The sequence below is a fragment of the Tetrahymena thermophila genome (genome assembly GCF_000189635.1).
Source record: "Tetrahymena thermophila SB210 genomic scaffold scf_8254543, whole genome shotgun sequence".
Taxonomy (NCBI): Eukaryota; Ciliophora; class Oligohymenophorea; order Hymenostomatida; family Tetrahymenidae; genus Tetrahymena; species Tetrahymena thermophila.
The window spans coordinates 79,529-103,507 of NW_002476315.1; the positions used below are offsets into that span (position 1 = coordinate 79,529).

General features: G+C 21.3%; 6 protein-coding genes across 6 annotated transcripts in view; 4 read left to right on the forward strand and 2 right to left on the reverse strand. All coding sequences in view use genetic code 6, as the record gives it.

The window, feature by feature from the left end:
• Window positions 1-542: 542 nt before the first annotated feature.
• On the forward strand, window positions 543-1,217 carry TTHERM_00898310 (hypothetical protein; the record flags this gene model as incomplete). The annotated part of the gene is made up of 1 exon (XM_001021776.3): window positions 543-1,217. The coding sequence occupies one exon, from the start codon at window positions 543-545 to the stop codon at window positions 1,215-1,217; it is 675 nt and encodes a 224-aa protein (XP_001021776.1).
• Window positions 1,218-1,729: 512 nt separating this feature from the next.
• On the reverse strand, window positions 1,730-6,474 carry TTHERM_00898330 (cytochrome P450 family monooxygenase; the record flags this gene model as incomplete). Its single annotated transcript, XM_001021778.2, has 3 exons — window positions 1,730-1,946; window positions 2,013-3,397; window positions 4,567-6,474. 3 exons carry the CDS (start codon window positions 6,472-6,474, stop codon window positions 1,730-1,732), a joined length of 3,510 nt encoding a protein of 1,169 aa, XP_001021778.2.
• Window positions 6,475-7,330: 856 nt separating this feature from the next.
• Window positions 7,331-11,869, forward strand: TTHERM_00898340 (translation initiation factor eIF-5A family protein; the record flags this gene model as incomplete). Its single annotated transcript, XM_001021779.2, has 24 exons — window positions 7,331-7,369; window positions 7,427-7,476; window positions 7,670-7,759; window positions 7,840-7,929; window positions 8,042-8,119; window positions 8,172-8,261; window positions 8,389-8,478; window positions 8,574-8,663; window positions 8,744-8,833; window positions 8,975-9,064; window positions 9,206-9,295; window positions 9,402-9,491; window positions 9,574-9,663; window positions 9,779-9,868; window positions 9,978-10,067; window positions 10,188-10,277; window positions 10,405-10,494; window positions 10,616-10,705; window positions 10,833-10,922; window positions 11,043-11,132; window positions 11,260-11,349; window positions 11,469-11,558; window positions 11,639-11,713; window positions 11,788-11,869. 24 exons carry the CDS (start codon window positions 7,331-7,333, stop codon window positions 11,867-11,869), a joined length of 2,034 nt encoding a protein of 677 aa, XP_001021779.2.
• A 1,639-nt stretch (window positions 11,870-13,508) lies between these two features.
• Window positions 13,509-13,737, reverse strand: TTHERM_000898349 (hypothetical protein; the record flags this gene model as incomplete). The annotated part of the gene is made up of 2 exons (XM_012799011.1): window positions 13,509-13,593; window positions 13,670-13,737. 2 exons carry the CDS (start codon window positions 13,735-13,737, stop codon window positions 13,509-13,511), a joined length of 153 nt encoding a protein of 50 aa, XP_012654465.1.
• A 1,629-nt stretch (window positions 13,738-15,366) lies between these two features.
• Window positions 15,367-18,802, forward strand: TTHERM_00898350 (transmembrane protein, putative; the record flags this gene model as incomplete). The annotated part of the gene is made up of 4 exons (XM_001021780.2): window positions 15,367-15,802; window positions 16,066-16,284; window positions 16,348-18,679; window positions 18,742-18,802. The coding sequence occupies 4 exons, from the start codon at window positions 15,367-15,369 to the stop codon at window positions 18,800-18,802; spliced, it is 3,048 nt and encodes a 1,015-aa protein (XP_001021780.2).
• A 4,029-nt stretch (window positions 18,803-22,831) lies between these two features.
• Window positions 22,832-23,979, forward strand: part of TTHERM_000898360 (PAS domain S-box protein) — a gene marked incomplete at both ends in the record, with an annotated part of 3,901 nt that continues 2,753 nt past the window's right edge. Inside the window, 2 exons of the mRNA XM_012799012.1 lie at window positions 22,832-23,399; window positions 23,649-23,867. Of these exons, the coding sequence (XP_012654466.1) occupies window positions 22,832-23,399; window positions 23,649-23,867 (787 nt within the window). The remainder of the gene's footprint in view (window positions 23,400-23,648; window positions 23,868-23,979) is intronic.

The window sequence follows — 23,979 nt, forward strand, 5'->3', positions numbered from 1 at the left end:
TAATTTAATATTAAATATATCTTAAGATCTTTAACTCAAAAAAAAACTCTATATTGCTACTATAAAATTACAAATTTATTAAAATTTCTTATGAAATTAATTAATGAAGCAGTACCGTAGAATACCCGATAAGTAGTCAAATATGATTCCCTAATTTTTCAAAAAATTTTTACTTTACTACTTATAGGGTCTACCACTTATAGGGTATTCTACAAAATTTAAAAAATGAAATGACTTAATATATTATAAATAATTTTTGTTTACTACAGAAGATTTTGAAGATTGTAAAAAATATTATTTATACTTTATCAATGGTTTGAAATTTCTTAACTTATTATTTTTTTTCTATATGAATAAGATATTTGTATTACAAAATTATATTTTTATTGAAAAAAATAAACTTTTTCTAGAAAAATTAATAATAATTTATCAGAAATTGAAGCAAGCAATTTTAGGTATAAAAAGCAGCTTATTTATATAAATTATTTTTAAATTATTTAATTATATAAAAGACTAGAATAAACATCTATCCAAAAAATAAAATGAACAAGAAGGTTATTTTCTTTATTTAAATTTTAGGGCTCATATTAGCAGCATCAGAATACAATTTCAATATTCCTGATTTCCCTACATCTACATTAGACATGACTTGCACGTGGGTGAATTGTAACAAAGAATTGCTTGCATACTAAAACAAGTTTCCTTCAACTGATCCCAATTACTTCACTAACTTTAACATGATGAAATGCACTTCCTACATGGATAAAACAGCTAGATCATTATGCTTGAAAACAATCAATTTCGATAGCCAAGTTTAGGAATTTAAAGATCTCACTAACTGCATCTTAAAAAATTGCTACTATTCAGATTGGAATACATGCAGATCCTAAAATCAAATTTGCAAGTACTGCACTGACTTTAAAAGTTGTTAAAATTTCTAGGATAACACTGACTATTAAAATGCAGATTCTGTTAAAGGAAATTGCGTTTAAACAGGTGTAGCTTAAAATTGCTCATAATTTCCTGATAAAAATGGAATAGCTTTGTTGGCATGCACATCATATCAGTAAAGGCTATGCAGAGAACAATGGATAAAAAATAATTGGGCTTCTACTTAGGCTTGCTAATTCTGTGAAATTGTTGATTTTACAAATTATAGCTCTAGCAAAATCTTATCTATTATAAGCGCAATTTTAATATTATTTTCTTTCTTTTGATTAATATAATATCTATTTGCAAAATAATATATATTTTTATCAATTTTTAAATCATTCATTCATTATTCTTTTTAATTTCTAAAATTAAAAATTTCAAATTCAAGATTTTTCAAATTAAATAATTTTATATTAATACAAAGATATGATATTCTATTTCATTTAAATAATTAAATTTTTTTATTTAGATATTTTATCATCTTTTAAATACATTTTTAATCAGTAAATAATTTTTATATAAATCTAATTATTTTTAGAACAAATTTGTTCTTAGCATTTAAAAATTTAAAAATACCTTTACTATAAATATTATAATTTTATATACAGAAGTTTCACTTAAAATTTTCTATAACTAAATAACTTATTTTCAAATTAAATTTTATAGCAAAATACTTTAAATATTTAAAATAAAATTAATTTTTTTTATACAAATTATGAAACTCACTAAAAATATTTAAATTTTATATTTAAAAAATTTAGATTTAGAAAATGTATATGTAAGTAAGTAAGTAAGATCATATTTATTATCTCTTTTTAAAATAAACAAGATTATCTGGCAGCAAGCCATATGTTAACTTGATTTCTTTTTTTACTTATACTTCATGATTTGGAATTATTTCAAAATTTAGCAGGACATATGCTATCATGCATTTTCCTTCAATCATTGCTAAATGCTAGCCAATACAATTTCTAGGACCTAGTGAGAAAGGAGTGAAATTGAATAAGTTTTATCTTAATATATTTAAATAATAATTAAAATACGAAAAACTTTTAGAAAAATAAATTTAAATTAATTACTCTTTTTATTCCATCCATCTGTTTGGATCAAAAATATCTGGATTTTTGTAAATCTAAGGATTATAGTGGTTGCAAATAAATTAAGTGTTAATAGCATCCCCTTTTTTAAGTTGAAAGTTTCCTATTTTGATATCTTTTATCACTCTTCTTGGAAAAACTGCTGCAGCTGGAGGTATTAACCTCAGAGATTCTTTCAATATTGAGTTGATCAGATTTAAATTTGCAATATCTTCAAAAGTCATTGAGTTGTAAAGTTCTTCAGTATTATTTTACTAACCTTTACGATTAAGAATAGAAATTATTTCTTCTCTAGCTCTACTTTAAATATCTGTATTCAATGATAAGTAATAAAAAGCTGCACCTGTCATATTTCCAGTGGTATCAGTCCCAGCGAAAAGCAAAGCTAAGAAATTATCAATAATATACTCTTCTTTAATATCTTCATTTTTATTGATGATGATCTCTTTCAAATACATATCTAAAAAGTTACTCTTAAATTATGTTGGATCATTCAACAGCTATTACTTTCTATCTTAAATTATTTAGTTACACTCTTCTCTCGCATTATGAATTCTTTAAGCTAAATCCTTTTCAGACTAAGTTGGTAGAATTTAAAAACTTCTTTGTCTTAAAAGTAGAAACTTTACAAAAGCAAATTTACTATTTCTGAATACCCTAAAGGAGTCAACCATAATTTCTATTAGTTCTTGTGCTACAGGTAATTTAGTTCCATCAGATCTTGTAACTATTATATTTTGAGATGTTGAGCCAAAGAAGACCTTAACAACAACCTCAGAAGTCACTTTTTCACAAGTTTTAACAACTTAAACTTCTTGTTAAAGTGAATTATTTAGACTTTGTTTAATTGAACTGAAAACATCTTATGATGTTTATTTTATTACAGGCAAATAGTTTCTAATCTCATCAAAATGGAAGGATTTTCCAAAGAATTACCTTTGCTTTTACCATTTTTTACCCGATAAATAAAGAATCGATTTTGAAAACAATGATATTATTGCAGGGTGAGCAATTTATTTTTCAAAATATTCTGGTTGTTAATGCACTTATTTAATAAGATCTGGGTCTATAAAAGAATATGCCATCTTGCCTGAAGCGTTATTATGAATGATAGCCTAGGCGTCTGGATTTATTTACATTATTTTGCGAATTCTTCCAAAACTATCTCCTTCTTTTTCTAAACTCTATTTAAATTCCTACAAGAGTCCAGATCCAAAATGGTAGAGAACTTCAACATCCTTACCATATTTATTCTTAAAATAAAATATTTGAATCTAAGGATAGACAACTATTTTAAAAGCAATGCATGTTAGCAATAATAGAATGATGCAAATAATGGTTATAAGAAGAGACATTTTCTTTTCTTTCTTTTATATTTATTGATTGATTAATTATTATCATTATTTTTAATCAACCAAACCAACCAAATCTATTTATACTTTTGGATTAACATTCTGTAAAAAATTAAAGTAAATATTAATTTCACGATAAAAATTTAAGATTTTAGAATAAATTAATTATGAAAACTTAATGAATTCTTGATGTAAATATGAATTTTAAATAGATTCTGATAAAGACTATATATCAATCTTTTGATATATCTATGCTAATGAAAGGTTATATTAATTGTAAGTAATTTATAAAACACACTATAAAATAATCATCTTTTGATTTGAATTTTTATAAGAAAGAAAAGTAATATCAAATTTCAGGTAACTTTTAGAAGACACAGATAATTCTATTATCCTATAATAGTAATTTTGAATTTGTTTTTTGTAAGTTATTAATAAATTATTTTCAATCAATAAAAGCAAATTAAAAATCTTAATACCATAATAATTATTATTATATGTATTTATTATCATTAATTTAATAAAAGATAATTTAAACAATTTCTTCCATTCTAAAAATAAAATAATTTAAATATTTATGAATTTCAGCTTACTATTAATATAAAATATTTCACAAATAATATCAAGTAATATAATTAATAATGTAATTACAGTATTATAGGAGGCCTATTTTTACAGAGCTTAAAGATTTTGAAAGAAAGGATATAATCTTTGTTTTAAATAAAGAAATAAAATTTTTTTTTGTCTTAAATTGGTCCTTTTTTATTGATATTTTATTTTTGTAAAATATAATTTTAAATATTGTATTAAATAATTAAAGATATTTAGTCTTTAAATTAATAAATATTAATTAAATTATAATATCTAAAATTAATTAGTTATTAACATATATTACTCTTGGTATATGGTTGATTTAGAGAAAAAAATTTTATTAAAAAAATGGTTTAATATTAGTAGAACTATTAATTATATTAAAATATATATAAATTTATTTAGTTAGTGAGTAGGTAGTTAAATTTTTTATTTTTAATGTTTATTTTTGCTAATCAAATGTTAAATTAACTTACATTGCAGTAAAAATTTATATTTTCTATCTTTTTAGAAGCTTCCTAAACATTTAATTAATTATTTGTTGTTGTTACTATTTAGCTTTTTTATTATAAATTAGTAAATTTATTTTTTACCTTGAAAATAACTAAATTAGAAATTTTCTTTGAAAGTTGTTAGGATTTAACTTCGTTTTATTCAGGATTGTTTTAATTAATCTTTTATATATTTTTATCTATCTTTGATTGTTATTCTTTTTATTATTTCAATATGTTTTGAATTTAAAGCATGTTTTATGAATTTAATTGTTGTTATTAAGGCTAGTTTTCAGATTTGTTAAATAAATTTATTTAGGCAACTTTTATTATTTTTCTAGGTGTTTCCTTATCTGTTAATGAATGAGAAGAAATAAACAGATTAGTGTTATTTTAGTTAATATTTGATATTTTTTTATCTCTAAATGAGTTTTACTGACTATTTTTGATATTGTTAAAAGATTTAGAAGAACGTAAAATATTTTACTATTTTATTTACTTAATAGCTCCTTCGATTAAATCTCTTGGAGTATTTCTTTCTGTGGAAGAATTTTTAGAACTTAAAGGTTTTTTATTTAACATTCTTAACGAATTTCTGAAATAGCTTTTATTTTATTTACTTTATGATTTAGATGAAAGTATTAATTTATTTAAATAATTTTATTAGCTTTAACTTAAAGCAGCCTTCACTTTTTTATTTGGAGTATTTCTTTCAGTTGGAGGAAGCCTAGAAAAACTAAAATCATTACTTAAATTTGTATTAAATACTCTAAGAGAAGATTTAGACTAATTAGACTGATGATTAATATTTTCTTTGTTGATCGCTGATAATGAAGAAAACTATTATTTGCTCGAATTGCTTTATTAACTTTAATTTAAAATACTGCTGATAGAATTATTAGATTTTGATTGTTATGATTACTAATCCTTCAACAAAAATTATTTTTTCTTATCTAAAGTATTTTTAGGAGTGTATTAAGCTTAGGAAGCAATAAATTTTGAATTTGTAATAGTTTATTGAGTTTTTAAAGGAGTTTATTACATTCCTGAAACTGGATGTTAAATTTATTTAGGTGTATAATAGGTGAGTAAAGGAATTGTTTTCGCTTGAAAAGAAGAGTATGAAGTTTGTTATGGGGTTTATTATCTAATTTATTTTTTAATCTATTCAATTGATTAATTATTTTATATAGAATTAAGCTAATGCTGTTTCTTGTAGTTATCTAATTGATTAAATTAATTACTATTATGTTTGTTTGGGCTTTTAGTATGACTGACAGGAATAATAGCTTAAAAATATGATTTATAGTTATCATCTAAGTATTATTATTATTTAGATAGCTCCTGTCTTTAAATTGGGTGATTGTAATGGTTCGCGATCACATATACATAATCCATAGTTATTTACTACGAAATATTTGCAAACAATTAGCATTACCTCAATCTATATAGTTAATAGAAAGTCAACTCCTTGCCTTCTTTATTCAAAAAAGCCTAACAATCATATCCTTAATCCTCTAGCGGCGAGTTATCCCAAATTGAATATTCTTCTTCTTCATCGTCTTATTCTATAATTGGATTCTTTTTTAATTTATTAATGATTATATAACTTTTTGAGCTTTCTGTTTTAACAGTCAAACATTTATTAGATATTTCTTAACTTTCATATGGCTTCTAGTGGGTTCTGCTCTCAACGCTTTTTAAATTATCTAGAAATTATTAGAAGTCATGCTAAATCAAGCTTTTATAGCGTTTTCTTTGAACTTGAGGAGTAATTTTTATCAATTCTACAGGACTGACATCTTGACTATCCATAGTTTCCATTGATGATATTGTAGGTTTCTATACTAAGGGATAATTTTATGACCCAGGGAAATATAATTCATAAATTGGGTTTTCTACTCTTATTGAAGTCTGCTTTGCAAGGTTCAGATTGCGGTCTACATTATTTTAGTCTTTTTAGTCTTTAAAAGAATAATAATTCTTGTCAAATATTTATTCCGTTAACATTTATAAAATGCTTATTTGACAAAATATTGTTTTAAGTTACTAATAATTATTAATTTTGAATATAAACTAAAAGCCAATCATTAAATAATTTATAAGTCATTAATAAATGTGCAATCGCTAATTTATCTGATATTACTCAATCTTACTCTTTTAATCATTACAGCAAGTGATTTATTTGTTTTCTTCTATAGTAATTAATTATTATGTGTCAGAATCAATTGGTTTTTTAATTTATTTACATAACTCAAGGTAGATATTTGTGTAATCATAAATTTTTCTAATTAATTAAGAAATTTATGAACATTTTTCTTACAAAAATATAAATTTAATAATTGAAAAAACTCTTTTGTATTTTCTTGCTTGCTTGATCATGTATTCATTAAATTTTTCTCACAACACTTTTTGTTACAATTAAACATTTTTAGCATTTTATTAATAAATATCTTCATATGAAAATAAATTTCTTACTTAGATCATGTTCTTGCTTTTTCGAATTTTATTTTTGTACGCACTTATTTTATAAACACCATAAAATAGTTTGAGATAAATATGGCCATCCTATTCATTAAGATATTTTTTAGTTTTTAGAAATGTTTTAACTAAGACTCAAAATATAGAAAATTATAATTTATACAGGCTTAAATTACAGTATTTAATATTTATATCTTAATGAAAGGAGAATAAAAAAGGAAACTGATTTATTAATATATATTTTTAGAATGGTACAAATTAAATAAGAATAATTAAAAAAGAAAATCAATAATTTTTTTTAATTCAACAAAATTATTAATTTCTGATCATAATTAATTAATTTATTAAAAATCAAAGAAATAAAAAGGGAAATAAATAAAAAAAAATGGAGTAATAGAATAACTCTTAAAATATTCTAGAAGATGTATCCATCATTATTAATTTTATTTATTATTATAAAATCTTTTTTTTAAATAAACAGTTAATGAAATCTAACTTGAAAGCTCTAACTCATATTGACTTACAGTTAAAGTATGAAATATATAAATATAAATATTTATTCATTAATTCATATTTAATCATAAATTTTTTATAAATAAAATTTTTTAATTTTTTCTCTTTTTTATTACAAAATTAAGAATAAATAAAATTTAATCTATTTGATTCATTCATTCATAATTTATTCTTAGATTAAATTCTTTATTATTATTAATAAAATAAATAGAAATTGTATTCTTAGTAATCAATAAGTTGCTTAACTTAACAACACTTTAGTATAATGTTAAAAATTAGAATCTTTAGTATTAAATCTCAAGTAATAATTTAAATTTATTATCTTAAATATTATAATTGATTAATTAATTAATTACTTTTTGCTATCAATCTAACACCTAGTAAGGAAAATATTTCAGATGATAAAATAAAGTAATTATTTGCTGAATATCCCATCTTAGAGAATTATGTTGAAACTGGTAATAATGTGAGGTAATTATATTTTTTGTGTTAATAAATCTTTAAGTTAACCAACAAATTATTTAATAAATTGCTTTTTAAATTGTGTGAAACAAAATATTAATTTATATCCTTTTGTAAATAGCAATGATTAAATATATGCCCAAATTTAGTTTTTCAAAAATATGTTTGACTTAGGATCTAGTGCTTGTGAAGAACTTGTGTAAAATAGAACTAACTATTAGTATTTCATTGATTTATTTTTAATTTGAAAGATAAAATGAAATTTAAGCTTAAGGAAATATTCTATTAGAAAAAACTATGGGCAATCTAATTAAACTCAACAGTTTACAGCTAAATTTAGAGTAAACTTTTTTTAATTTATTTATTTATTTTTTAAAATAATTAAATTCATCTTTCAAAACTCATTATAATTTTTAATTATCTATCTATATATACTAAATTATTTTAAATAATATTTAATAATAAAAGTGGAAATTAAATTGGAGATGAAGGTGCAGTTTGGATTTTCAAAATATTATGTAGATGCAAAACGCTTACTAACTTAAATCTGCAACTTTGGTAATTTTATTTTAATTATATTTAACATATTCAGTTTTTTTTATTATATCTTTTAAAAATCAAAAAATTATTTATTAAAAATATTTTTTTTGAAGGAAAAATAAAATGGGCGACAGAGGGATTTTGAGTATTGCAGAAGGTATTAGTAGTTGTGCTAAACTAACAACTTTAACTTTAAATGCAGTGTAAATTTTATTGATTATTGCTTATAAATTAAAAATTATTTTTTAATATATTTAATATCTAATTTTACTAACATAAAAAGTGCAAATTTATTTGGAAAAGAAGGTGCATTTTCTATAAGTACTATGTTAAGTAGCTGTAAAATGTTAACTTATCTAGATATTAACCTCTCGTAATTAATTTTAATTTTTCTTTAAGGATAAATTTAATTTAATTGTAAAAAAATTAATAAATGTTTTAATCTATTTAATTCTTAAACATTTTTTAAGTTGTCATCAATTCTTTATTTTTATCCTATTTTATTTTTTATTAGTAACAATTAAATTGGAGAAGTAGGAGCATCTGCTATTTGTATAGTTCTAGGTAGCTGTAAATTACTTACGAATCTAAAATTTATGCTTTGGTAATTTTGATTTTTCATTTTTTGAAACTTTAAAAAGATTTTAAAATTTTTTATATTTTTAGTAAAATTAAAAATGTTTTAAATTAATCAATTTAAGGATGATAAATTTATTTATTAGTATATGATTTTGTATAATAAAAGTAACAATAACATTGGGGATGGAGGAGCATATAATTTTGGAAGAGCTTTAAGTAACTTACAGTTTCTTATTAATTTAAAATTTTGTCTGAGGTAATTTTGATTTTACAATTTTTATAATCTAAATAAAATTAATTAAATTTTTATTTTTGAAATTAATTTAAAATAATTAATAATTTGATTTATTTTGTTTGAAAAGGGAAAATAAAATAGGTGATAAAGGAGCATTAAACATTGGGTTAGGCTTAAGTTAATGCAATCAACTTAAGAATTTAGATATTGGAATGGAGTAAAAAAATATCTTTTTTTTTATTAGTTGTTTTTTATTTTAAGATATTTATTTATGTATTTATTATTTTTAATAATAAAAGATTAAATTAAATTGGATAAGATGGAGCTTCTGCTATTGGTAGGGCTATTAGTGAGTGTAAATTCCTAGCTAATCTCTAGTTTTATATTTAGTAAAATTATTTTTATGTTTATTAATCAAGTTTAAATTATTTTTTATATTGAATTAATTAAATTCTAAAAAAAATTTAAATAATTAATTAAATTATTTATTTTATATTTGAAAAGTCAAAATTAAATTGGAGATAATGGAGCATAAAATATTGGATTAGGTATGAGTAGTTGCACTCAACTTACAAATTTATATTTTAATATAAGGTAAATTTATTCCTTTTACAACTTTTAAAAAAATTATGTCAAAGCTTTTTATTTAAATTGAATAAAAAACATTAAATTTTTAATTAAACATTATTTGCATTTATTAAAGCAAAAATTAAATTGGGGATGATGGAGCTTCTACTATTGGTGCAGCTCTTGGTAACTGCAAATTACTTACTAATCTCTATTTTGAATTTTGGTAAAATTATTATATATTTATTTTCATTACTTAAAAAAGTTTGAATTATTCTACAAATTTTGATTTAAATATCAAAACAAATTTAAGTAGTTTATAAATTGATTTTTTTTGTTTGAAAAGGAAAAATAAAATCGGTGATAAAGGAGCTTAAAATATTGGATTAGGTTTGAGTAACTGTACTCAACTTACAAATTTAGAATTTGGGATAAGGTAAATATTTTCATTAATACTTTTAAAAAAATTATGGTAAAGTTTTTTATTCAAACTGAATTAAAAAAACTTTAAATTTATAAAATGTCTTCAAGCTTTAATTTAATGTGATTTTCATTTATTAAAGCTAAAATTAAATTGGGGATGATGGAGCTACTACTATTGGTGCAGCTCTTGGTAACTGCAAATTACTTTCTAATCTCTGTTTTAATATTGGGTAAAATGATTTAATTATTTATTTTCATTACTTAAAAAACTTTGAATTATTCTACAAATTTTGATTTAAATATCAAAACAAATTTAAGTAGTTTATAAATTGATTTTTTTTGTTTGAAAAGGGGAAATAAAATCGGTGATAAAGGAGCTTAAAATATTGGATTAGGTTTAAGTAACTGTACTCAACTTACAAATTTAGTATTTGCGATAAGGTAAATATATTCATTAATACTTTTAAAAAAATTATGGTAAAGTTTTTTATTCAAACTGAATTAAAAAAACTTTAAATTTATAAAATGTCTTAAAGCTTTAATTTAATGTGATTTTCATTTATTAAAGCGAAAATTAAATTGGGGATGATGGAGCTACTACTATTGGTGCAGCTCTTGGTAACTGCAAATTACTTACTAATCTCAATTTTTAAATTTGGTAAAATAATTTTATATTTATTTTCATTACTTAAAAAAGTTTGAATTATTCTACAAATTTTGATTTAAATGTCAAAACAAATTTAAGTAGTTTATAAATTGATTTTTTTTGTTTGAAAAGGAGAAATTAAATCGGTGATAAAGGAGCTTAAAATATTGGATTAGGTTTGAGTAACTGTACTCAACTTACAAATTTATAATTTGGGATAAGGTAAATATATTCATTAATACTTTTAAAAAAATTATGGTAAAGTTTTTTATTCAAACTGAATTAAAAAAACTTTAAATTTATAAAATGTCTTCAAGCTTTAATTTAATGTGATTTTCATTTATTAAAGCTTAAATTAAATTGGGGATGATGGAACTACTGCTATTGGTGCAGCTCTTGGTAACTGCAAATTACTTACTAATCTCTGTTTTGATATTAGGTAAAATGAATTAATTATTTATTTTCATTACTTAAAAAAGTTTGAATTATTCTACAAATTTTGATTTAAATGTCAAAACAAATTTAAGTAGTTTATAAATTGTTTTTTTTTTTGAAAAGGGGAAATAAAATCGGTGATAAAGGAGCTTAAAATATTGGATTATGTTTGAGTAGCTGCGCTTAACTTATAAATCTAGATTTTAGATCAGAGTAAATTTCATTAATTATTTTTGAAAAAAAATTATATAAAAGTTTTTAAGATTTTATTTAAAATATTTTTATTTTATAAGTGATATTGAGAAGTTTCTAAAATCTAGTGAAGTGATCAATTGTAAAAATATAAAATTATTGAATCTACCAATAAAGTATTTACTTAATTTTGTTTAAAATTAAATACTTTTAGTATCTATCTAAAAAATAAATTTATATTTATTAAAAGAGATTTGCTTGAAAAAAGAAAAACAGAAATCAAAAGGTTAGCTTAAAAAATAAAAAGATTAGTTAAATTAAACATAGATTGAATTTATTAACAATAAATAAAAAAGATGAATATAGAAATTGTATAATAAGTATATTTTTTATTATTTAATTCCATTTTCGGAAAAATCAAAATGATTTAATGTCATAATTTAATTTTGAATAAAACAAATAATTAAAATGATTAATATTATTGTTATTTAATGTTAGTAACTACATTCAAACCGATTTCTTTGTGTATTATTAAAATATATATAGAGTTTTTTTATTTTTACTGAAATCAACTTAGACAGAAAATAAAGGATATTTAGAACACTAACTCATTTTTATAATCAACCATTTTATCATTTTTACACGTTTTATTTGTAATATTCCATATCCTCAAAATATTCAAAAGCAATACATTTTGTTACATTTCCACATTTTTATCCATAATATATAATATGTCAAAATTTTTAAATTGTCAAAAATACAAAAAATGAAAAAATGAAAAAATATTCAATAAAAAAATGAGATATTTTTAAAAATAGTTTTTTTTTTAAATTATTATATCTCACTATTATTAACAATAAAAATAAACCAAATATAAAAAAGTATATTTTCATATATAAAACAAATATTTTTTTCAGAATTTTTTTCTTCTATTTTTCTAAATTGTGTATTCTTTTGAATAATATTCTAAGACATTTGATTTTTATTATATGGTATTTATTTATCTATTAATTTTGTTACATTTAATAGCTTAGATATATAAACAGACAGATTTTAAATACAAATAAATCAACTTTTGATATTAATTAAAATGTTCGCATGTGTTTTTATTGGTAAATTTATAATAACTTACAAATAGTTTTTTTCTTTAATATTGATACTGTTTACTGTATACAAATTAAGGTCTATAAAATATATAGATAGATATTTTGATTTGGTATATATTGAAAACACTAATTCTTAATTAAATCTCCATGTATCAAGTTGGTTTACTCAACTTAAAGCATATAAGAATTATTTTGATAAAACTTAACTATTTTTGTTTACATTTAGACATTTTCCTTCCATTAAATCAATCAAACAATCAAAAAAAAATTCTAAATATAATTTAACTAGTTCAGTAACTTAGTATGCTGACCAAAAAGTAAGCTTGAATTATTTCTGATTTGAATAAACATGGAACTTAAAAAAGTCAAAAGAAAATCATAAATTTTATTCCAAAAGTACATTGGAGTTACTTAATCTAATTTAATAATTGAAAAACTTATCTTTAAAGTTATAGATAATTATTCACTCTGCATTATTAGCTTAACATTTATAAAGGTGATTTCAAAAATTGATAGATATATTTATTTGAAAAATAAGATTAAAGAAAAAAATATTCAAAAAATACAAATAAATCATCATATAAATAAACAAGTAAAATGAGAAGTAAGAAGTTTAAGCAAACTTTCTAAAGTGATTCTTTTAAAAATTAAAGTTTTAGTTGCTTTAGGAGTATAAAATAATTTTATATTAATGACATGGTTAAGCTGATTCATCCTTTAAATCTTAGCAGAAATGTGTCAATTTTAATTGTTATAATAAATAGTCTTACTCTGCTTTCGTTTATATATAAAAATGAGAGAATGGATTCATCACAGTAAACGCAGGAAATATAATAAAAAAGAGTCTATGATGTGTCCAACTTTATCAAATATCTCTAAGTTATTCCTTTGCTTAAAGAGTATTTTACTCCATAGTTGCACTCTTATGAAGTTTCATTGACTGTTTTTTCCTTTGTCTTAAATATATCATATATCCTAAATATTATTTTTGATAAAGCCATTAGGAAATTTAAAATAAAAAAATACTTAGAGACTTATTTCCTATTTTACACCACAATCTACAACAAATGGTCTTTTTATGTGTTTCTTAACATCTCATTAAATATTATTTCCTAAAAAAACTAAACATTTTCAACTTTTGTTGTGATCATATCATATTTAAATGCCTCCTTCACTCTACTCATAGGTAAATAAATAACTTTGATTTTTTAAATGAACTTTTTTTTTACCATAAAAATAGATAATCAGATTTGATAAAACCTGATATTCACTATCTTAAAAAATAACATTCATAATTTATATTTTACATTTTTTAAATTAATTTAGAGTTTTATTATAATAAACAAACCCTTTTTCAATTTATTAGGATATTTTCTGGAGATTCATGACTTCAGCTACTCATTTATAGAGTCACAAAACTATCTGGCGAAATAATCAAATCAATACAAATTATTTTTAATGCTTTTGAGAACAATTTTAATATTTTTATATTAATTTTAAGTGCACAGCTTACTAGCTGTTTTCTCTTTTGTTTATTTTTTCATTGAGGTTACTTTTTTATTATTCGAAGATCATTACTTATCTAAATATATCAACAAAATTTACTGCTATTTATGCGCTTCTTCACTACAAATTTCTCTTTGTATTTTGATTGAAATATACATTTTTCCAAATACGGATGTAATTTTTGCTTGCATAATCACAGTCCCTTTAACAATTCAAATAATAGTAAAATACAAAGAATATTATGATAAAAGTTTCTTCATTTAATTTACTAGTGAGAGAGAGCTTTTGAGATGCAATAATTCCAAATTCTTAAAAATCATAAAAATATTCATTGATTAATCAATTTCAAGCTAAGAAAACTAATTAAATAGAAAACTAGAAATCAACTATGAAGCAATCATATAAATTCATGAAGCAAGATGTGAATATGAAGATCAATCTTGTTTTTGCTATAAATATAAGAAAATTCATGTAATATATTCTCTTTTATGAATTTTTTGAAATGATAAAATAATTCTTTAAATATTTATTTACATTTTAATATTAAAGAAGACTTTATTGATTAAAATTACATAAAAATTTTTTTATTAAAATTGCAAAAAGACTTACTTTCATTAAAGTTGAATAAAGACTAAAGCTAATTAAAAAACATTTATTCAATCTGCTTTTTAATAATTAATTAATTGTCTATCTAATTTTTTACACTTTAAATTTATTTATTTTGTAAATAGGAAAATAATAATCCAATAAAAATCGAAGAATTTTCATAAAATCATTCAAGAGAGGATTATGCTTAGAGAGTTATTTTATAATTATTTGAAGTTTATATCGAAAGCAAGCAAAAAAGTAGCTAAAAAGAAAACATTTAGAAATTATAATTATCTTATTTGAACTATCTTTATGAAGTGATTAATGATCCAACTAGGGTTCTTGTAAATCTTTAATAAATTGCAAATATTTTTCTAAATGAAAAGAATTAAATGAGTTTGATCTAACTATTTTACTTTTAGTAATTAAAGCTTTATATTTTGAATGATTACTAAATAAAATTATTTGACTCCAAAATAGAGAATTAAAGGCTAAAAATCATGGAGGTCATAGTATTTGATGATAAAATAAATATCTGTAATGCAAAATTAAGAAGAGCTCTGCTTTAAATTGGTCAATTTTATGATTTTTTAAGTGGGCACTTTATTGATTTATACTAAGTATAGAATATGTCTCTTCCTTTAATTACTTTAAATGAAGATTTAGAATTAAATTTTATAGAGTTATTTTAAATAAATGCCTAAGACTTTGATCTTTAATATCTAGCATGTATTTTTACATAACTTTTGGATTTCTAGAATAGAAAAATCAAAAAATTCCAAGAAGATGCTCTTGATATATCTTAGTAGAAGAATAATTAATAAAAAAGACAGAACTAAATATATTAAAAAGGAGAAAAATCATGCCTATTATATATGTCATTAATAGAAAAAGAGTTTATTGTTAAAAAAACATCTAAAAGTTTCGAAAAAACTTTTGGGTTCAATTCTGAATTTATTCAAGGAAAACAACTAAACACTTTAATACCAAATCTACTCAAAAAGCATCATAATTTAATGATTCAGTCATTTATCTCTGAATAATCTATGGATATTATTAATTTAGGTATTATTTTTAGAATTCTATTAACATTTATTAATTTCTCCAGAACACTTATTTACTAATTTTGATTTTTTTAGATCTAAAATTATGTTAAAAATTTAATAACTTTATACATTTTAATAAATCAAATTTTAAAAAAAGATTTAAAAGATTTGTTATAAAACTCTGTTTTTTAAAGAGGTTTTAAGATTTTTTAAAAAAGTTTTAAACATTTTATTTAATTTTTCATTATTTTTTAATATAATAAATTAATTTAAATAATAAAGGTGAGAGAAGTCTTTTTGGTTTGGATAATAAGGGATTTATTTTTCCAATTAGTTTGAGAATTAAATTACAACTTTTAGAAAATGATTTCGGTGTTTGTGTTCTCATTTAGAAAAAATAATAAATTTTTTCTTACATATTCTTTGAAGATGGAGGAATTATCACTGATTTTTCAAAGAACATTTTTTTAGACATATTTTAAACTCCTGCTTTTAAATCAGGTAAAATATTTGAAATAAACTCTTTATGAAATAACAAACAAGTTCTTAAAAATAATTTAAAAGAAATATAAATAAATATATTTGATCTGATTCCTTCTATAGAAGAAATAGTTAAGACTCAGTAGTCAAACATATAAGTTAGTACTACTATGGTAGTAAAACAGCCAACTCTTTTCAAAAGTACAAAATCAGATTCTCATGAAAAGCCTATTTAATCACCTAAAAATAATAATAATCTTTTCTCATAAAGCAGTGAAGTTTTTCATATTAAATTCAGGTTTTTAAGACGCATCACAAAGTAGAAAGTCAATATTAATTTAATAGAAATTGACTATTACCAAAAAGAAACAGACCAAATTAAAAAAGATATTATCTTAGATTAGTTAAGTAAATAATATTCTTTGAAAAAATCTCAAGGATATCAAAAAATAGTCTAGAGTTAATAAACTTCAGGATATGTGAAATCTATTTAGTAATAGTATTTTTCTACAAGAGAATTCTCATAATTATTTGAAAATAAGGACTAGAATCAAATCGAAAACAAAGAAAATGAAAAAAATCATTTAATAAACTTTTAAATATATCAAACATTAGAAGAAAATATAACAAATAAGATAGATTAAACTCCAAATTTTGTAGAAATCTGTGAGCCTTAAAGTTAAAATAATAGTTTTAATTAAAAAACTTTTCAAGAAATAAATTTCTTCAAAAACCCTGAAAATTAATCTCCAAAAACGTATTGTGGAAGCTCAGAATTAAAATGTTTAAGTTCAAAAGCAATTCTTGATAAATAGAGCATTGAAACATTATTTTAAAATTACTCAAGAAGGATATCAACAAATACATTTGAATAACCAGAAATAATTTTATCTCCAAAAATTATTTGTCAAGAAAGGCAACAGGTTCTGATAAACTAAACAAACGAGTAACAAGATATTGTATTTATGCCAACTTAAAATTTTTAATCGCTAAGCCTCTAAGAAATTTTGTCTCCAACAATTCAAAGTCAAGAAAGATAACAGATTCTGATTAAATAATCAAAAGAGTAACAAGATATTGCTTTTTTACCTGCTTAAAACTAATTAAAAAATCAGAATTTCTAAAAAATTTCATCCAATAATGCATCTAACAAATTTACCATAAAAAATAAATCAAATGTAATTTAAAATAAAAATCCAATTATAATAGATAACATAGATTCGCCATTTTCAGAAGAATAAAGTCTGAGTTAAGAGCTGTAAAATCTAAATAGAGAATAAACAAAAAAATATTTACAAGAAAAAGAAGAAATGAAACAAGAGTTAAAAAACGAAATTGCTAGTGTCAACTCTAGTAAGTATAGCACTGAGGAGATATTGAAAAAGAAAATGATATAAAGAATTTAAAAAGCAAAATTTACAAATGGATTGTAATTAATAACTTTCACAGGAGCTGGAGCTTTTGCTATTCTCAGTATTGTATCTTTAATCATTTACATTCAGAATTTAAAAAGCTTAGATTCATTTGTCCAGTCTTTTTTGAAAATTGATGGTGCTATATTTTGCTTTATAGATGTTATGAATCTTGTCGGACTTAGCAACTATTAAAGCGTTTTAAGAAATAGCTAATCTTTAATAGCAGAAAGCTTAGAGCTTTAAATGTACGAAATTAATTAGACTGATTTTTAGCAGTAAAGAACATTATAAGATTATAATCTAAACTTACAAAAGCTTGTTTTAAATAATGATAGTGGAGATTAGCTTGATGAATTATAAAAAAATTTGTTTTAAGTTTAAATTTACGCATCTGGGTTTTACAAAGGTGATGGATTTTAATAAAATTCCACAACTACTTTTGAATAAAGTTTATAATACACCTTAATGGAGTTTTTCTATGAAATTGTATTTTATTATATCAATTATGAAGAATAGCAAGAAGATTTTATTTGGGGAAACATCTACAACTTTAAACAAGGAATGAAAAATTTACAACAAATTGTTGAAAATTATGCTCAAGACTAATTCAATAACATGAATTTGTATTAAACATTTGCAATCATCTTGTTTGCAACCATAAATGCTTTGCTTATTTTTTCAATTTTGCCTCTAAATATTTTGATTTAATCCTAAAAGGAAAAGATTTTAAAACTTTTTGGCACATTTACTCCTTCTTCTATTGAGTTTTAAATCAAATAAATTGAACTTGGTCTATACAAAATTGAATAATTCAATGCTTTAGAATAAACTAATAATAATTATGCATTTAAACAAGCTTAAAATTAGTTAAAGCAAATAAAATAAATTAAAAATCTTAACTTCAGTTAAAATTTCCTAAGTGAATAAGCTTAAAAATAGGAAAAGAGTTTAAACAATAAAGTTTCTAGATATATTCAAAGATAGTTAGACAGACGCAACAGGTAAATAGCATCTTTTAATAGTATAAAAAAATTTAACTTAGTCTTATTTTTATTTGGGATAGTTGCTGTAGCGCTACTTTTAGTCATGCCTATTTTAAATTTTGTTATATTTAATCCTTTTGAAACTGAATCTAAAGTCACTTTGAAAGATAGAATTTCTTTGATCGATGTTTATTCATTAACTATTGAAAACTTTTGTGCTCATATGGAATAAATATATCTAATCTTAATAGGCATATCTCCTTCAACTTCTTATTATCAAACCTACTTATAAGATCTCTAAAATAATAATCAAAAATCATTTTAAAATATTTAAGGACTAACTGTTGATTTAGATATAAAAAGAAATAATTAAGGTTAAAATGTGGATTTTTATTAAAATCTGCTAAATTCAAATGTTTGCCAAGTGAGATAAAATTACTCTTAATATTTTAACTCTAATATAACCGAAACCAATTGCAACAATATATTTAATGGAATATTATAAAGAGGATTAATATTTTCAGTTTAAAAGTTGTTTTAAACATTTTAAGAATTGTACCAGATATATTCATATTAAGATATCTATTAAGTTATCAACTTATTGATTTAATTTGATAGTTAACATTCATTAATTGAATTTAAATAGCTGATTCAGATAATTTCAGAAGTGGTTAATGGAATTAGATAGTATTAGAATGATTAGCTACAATAATATGAAAACTAAGTGAAATAAAATTTGCTGTACTTCTTTGTTACTCAATTAATAATTTTTTGCATAGTGTTTTTAGTAGGATGGGTATACCTCTTTTACTGGTTTAAAGACTAACTTGAAAATGTAATAAAAATTTTCAAATTGTTCCACATAAATCTTCTCTATGAAAATTAATTAATCTAGCAATATTTTAAACAAATACAAATCGAGAAATGAATATTATAAATATATATTAGGATACTTTTAAGTAAGAAAAATATATATCAAGCTTTAAATTTAAAATTATTTTTAATATTATATTTATAAAAACTAAATAAAAAATAAAAATTTTCCTATTATTAATTTTTACAATATATTATATATAAAGAGTGTGAATATAATATATATTTTTTTAAGTTTTTGCCTATTTTCATTATGGGTGGTTTAAGAAATATTTATTCTTATAAATATTTAAATTAGGGATGGAGAAACATCATACATCCATTCATTAATTTTTTAATCAAATAAAAGTTATTTATTTATTTGTTTCATTCAATAAAGAAAACAAAGAATTAATATTCGATTTTACCAATAAATTAAATTATCTTGGGTGTATATTTATGATTATTAATACTCCTCTACATCATATTCGAAAATATAAGGTGAACCATATTTTATATAGCAAAACTGAATATTAGGTTGATCAGTATTGTAAATGTATTTATTTATTTATGTATCTATAAATTTTGTTACATTTAAATAATGTAATTAAGATATGTAAAGAGACAGATTTTAAATACAAACAAAAGAACTTTAGAAATTAAATTAAATTTTTGTATGTATTTTAATTTGTTTATTTGTTATAACTTACATATAGTTTTTTTCTTTAAAATAGATACTAAAAACTATTTGTAAATTAAGGTCTAGAAAAAATACAGATGGATATTTTGGTTTTTTAAATATTGAAAATGCTAATTTTTAATTAAATTTCAATCATGTGATAAATTAATTTACTCAATTAATAGCATTTTAGAATTATTTTTGATAAAACTTATTTATTAATACTTTCTTTCAGTTTTTGTTTACTTTGCGTCATGTCCCTTCCATTAAATCAATCTAAATAGACAAAATTTTGATATATTATTTAACTAATACAACAACTTCGCAAAACAACAACGAAGCTTGAAATTATACCTGATTTGAATATCCATGGAATTTAAGAAAGTTAAAAGAAAATTATAAAATTTATTCTACGAGATATATTGGAATTACTTTATCTAATTAATAATGTAAAAACAAAAACTTCTCTTAAAAATATAGATAAATTAATCACTCTCAATTATTAAAAACTGAGTTAACATTTATTAAGGTGATTTCAAAAATTTATAGATATACTTGTTTGAAAAATAAGATATAGAAAAAAAAGATTAAGAAAATACAACTAAATCATCACATAAATAGTCAAATGAGAAGTAGAAAGTTTAAGCAAGCTTTCAAAAGCGATTCCTTAACAAATTCAAGCTTTAGTTGTTTCCAACATATAAAATAATTTTATATTAATGACATGGCTAAGATGATTTATCCTGTAAATCTGAGCAAAAATGTGTCAATTCTAATAGTTATAATAAATAGTCTTACTTTGCTTTCGTTTGTATACAAAGACGATAGAATAGATTCATCACAAAAAACGCAGGCAATATAATAAAAAAGAGTCTACGATGTGTCCAACTTTATCCAATATCTATAAGTTATTCCTTTGCTTAATGATTACTTTACTCCATAATTGCACTGCTATGAAGTTTCATTGGTTATTGTTTCGTTTGTCTTAAATGTATCGTATATCCTAAATATAATATTTGATTAAGTTATTAGGAAATTTAAAATAAAAAAATACTTAGAGGCATATTTCCTATTTTACACCACATTCTACAACAAATGGTCTTTTTATGTTTTTCTTAACATCTCATTAAATATAATATCATAGAAAAGCTAAACATATTCAACTTATATTGTAATCATATCATATTTAAATGCTGCCTTTACTCTAGTAATAGGTAAATAAATAAAAAAATTTAATATTTTTTGTTACTTTGGCTTTTTAAATGAAATTTAATTTATATCCACAAAATTAAATAAATTATCAGACTATGATAAAATCTAATATTTGTTATAGATAGTCTTAATCGCATTCCTAATTTGTATTTTACTTTTTTAATTAATCTATAGTTTTTTTGAATTAAACAAACCCTTTTTCAATTTATAGGATATTTTCTGGAGATTCATGATTTCAGCTACTCATTTATAGAGTCGCAATACTATCTGGCTAAATAATAAAGTCGATACAAATTATTTTTAAAGCTTTTGAGAACAATTTTAATATTTTTATACTAATTTTAAGCGCACAACTTTGTAGCTGTTTTCTCTTTTATTTACTTTTTCTTTGAGGTTACTTTTTTATTAGTCGAAGACTATTACTTATCTAAATATATCAACAAAATTTACTGCTATTTATGCGCTTCTTCACTATAAATCTCTCTTTGTATTTTGATGGAAATATACGTCTTTCCAAATACAGATGTAATTTTTGCTTGCATAATCACTGTCCCTTTAACAATTCAAATAATAATAAAGTACAAAGATCATTTTAATTAAAGTTTATTCTTTTAATTTACAAGTGAGAGAGAGCTTTTGGGATGCAATAATTCCAATTTCTTAAAAATCATAAAAATATTAATTGATTAATCAATTTCAAGCTAAGAAAACTAATTAAATAGAAAACAAGAAATCAACTATGAAGCAATCATATAAATTCATGAAGCAAGATGTAATTATGAAGATCAATCTTGTTTTTGCTATAAATATAAAAAATCTATTGTAATATATTTTCTTTTATTAATTTTTCTGAAATGATAAAAATAGTCTTTAGATATTTATCTATTTACATTTTAATTTTAAAGAAGATTTTTTTTATTAAAATTACAAGAAGACTTCTTTCTTTTGATTAAAATTGCATAAAGAATAAATTTCATTAAAAAATATTCATTCAATCTGCTTTTTAATAATTAATTACTTACCAAATTTTTAACATTTTTAATTTATTAGTTTTTAAATAACTTATTAAATAGGAGAAAAGTAATTCTTAAAATATAGAAGAATTTTAGTAAAATAATACAAGATAAGATTATGCTTACAGAGTTATTTTACAATTATTTGAAGCTTATATCCAAAGCAAACAAAAAAGCGACTAAAAAGAAAGCATTTAGAAATTATAATTATCTTATTTGAACTATCTTTATCAAGTAATTAACGATCCCACTAAGGTTCTTGTAAATCTTCAATAAATTGCAAATATTTATCTAAATGAAATGAATCAAATTAGTTTGATTTAACTATTTTACTTTTAGCAACTAAAGCTTTAAATTTTGAATGATTACTAAATAAAGTTATTTGACTCAAATATAGAAAATTAAAAGCTAAAAATGATCGAAGTCATTGTATTTGATGATAAAATAAATGTTTGCAATGGAAAATTAAGAAGAGCCCTGCTTTAAGTTGGTCAATTCTATGATTTCTTAAGTGGACACTTTATTGATTTATATTAAGTCTAGAATATATCTATTCCCTTAATTATTTTAAATGAAGATTTAGAATAAAATTTTATAGAGTTATTTTAAATAAATGCCCAAGACTTTGATCTTTAATATCTTGCATGTATTTTTACACAAATTTTGGATTTCTAGAATAGAAAAATCAAATAATTCCAAGAAGATGCTTTTGATATATCTTAAGAGAAGAATAGTTAATAAAAAAGATAGAACTAAATCTATTAAAAAGCAGAAAAATCATGCTTATTATATATGTCACTAATAGAAAAAGAGTTTATTGTTAAAAAAACATCTAAAAGATTTGAAAAAACGTTTGGATTCAATTCTGAATTTATTCAAGGAAAACAACTAAACACTTTAATACCAAATCTGCTCAAAAAGCATCATAATTTAATGATTTAGTCATTTATCTCTGAATAATCTATGGATATTATTAATTTAGGTATTATTTTTAGAATTAAATTTGCATTTATTACTTTCTACATAGTACATACATACATACTTATCAACTAGTTCTGATTTTTTAGATCTAAATTATGTTAAAAATTTGTATTTTTTAATAAATCAAATTTTAATAAAAGATTTAGAAATACATTTTGGTTTTTAAATTTTTTAAGAAAAGTTTTAAACATTTTATTTAATTTTACACTGTTTTTTTATATAATATAATAAATGAATTTAATTAATAAAGGTGAGAGAAGTGTCTTTGGTTTGGATAAGAAGGGATTTGTTTTTCCAATTAGTTTGAGAATTAAATTACAACTTTTAGAAAATGATTTCGGTGTTTGTGCTCTCATTTAGAAAAAATAATAAATTTTTTCTTACATATTTTTTGAAGATGAAGGAACAATCACTGATTTTTCAAAGAAAATTTTTTTGGACATATTTTAAACTCTTGGCTTTAAAGCAAGTAAAATATTTGAAATTCTTTGATAAATATTTTGTTAACAATCAAATTCTTAAAAATAATTTAAAAGTATCACAAATAAATATATTTGATCTGATTCCTTCTTTAGAAGAAA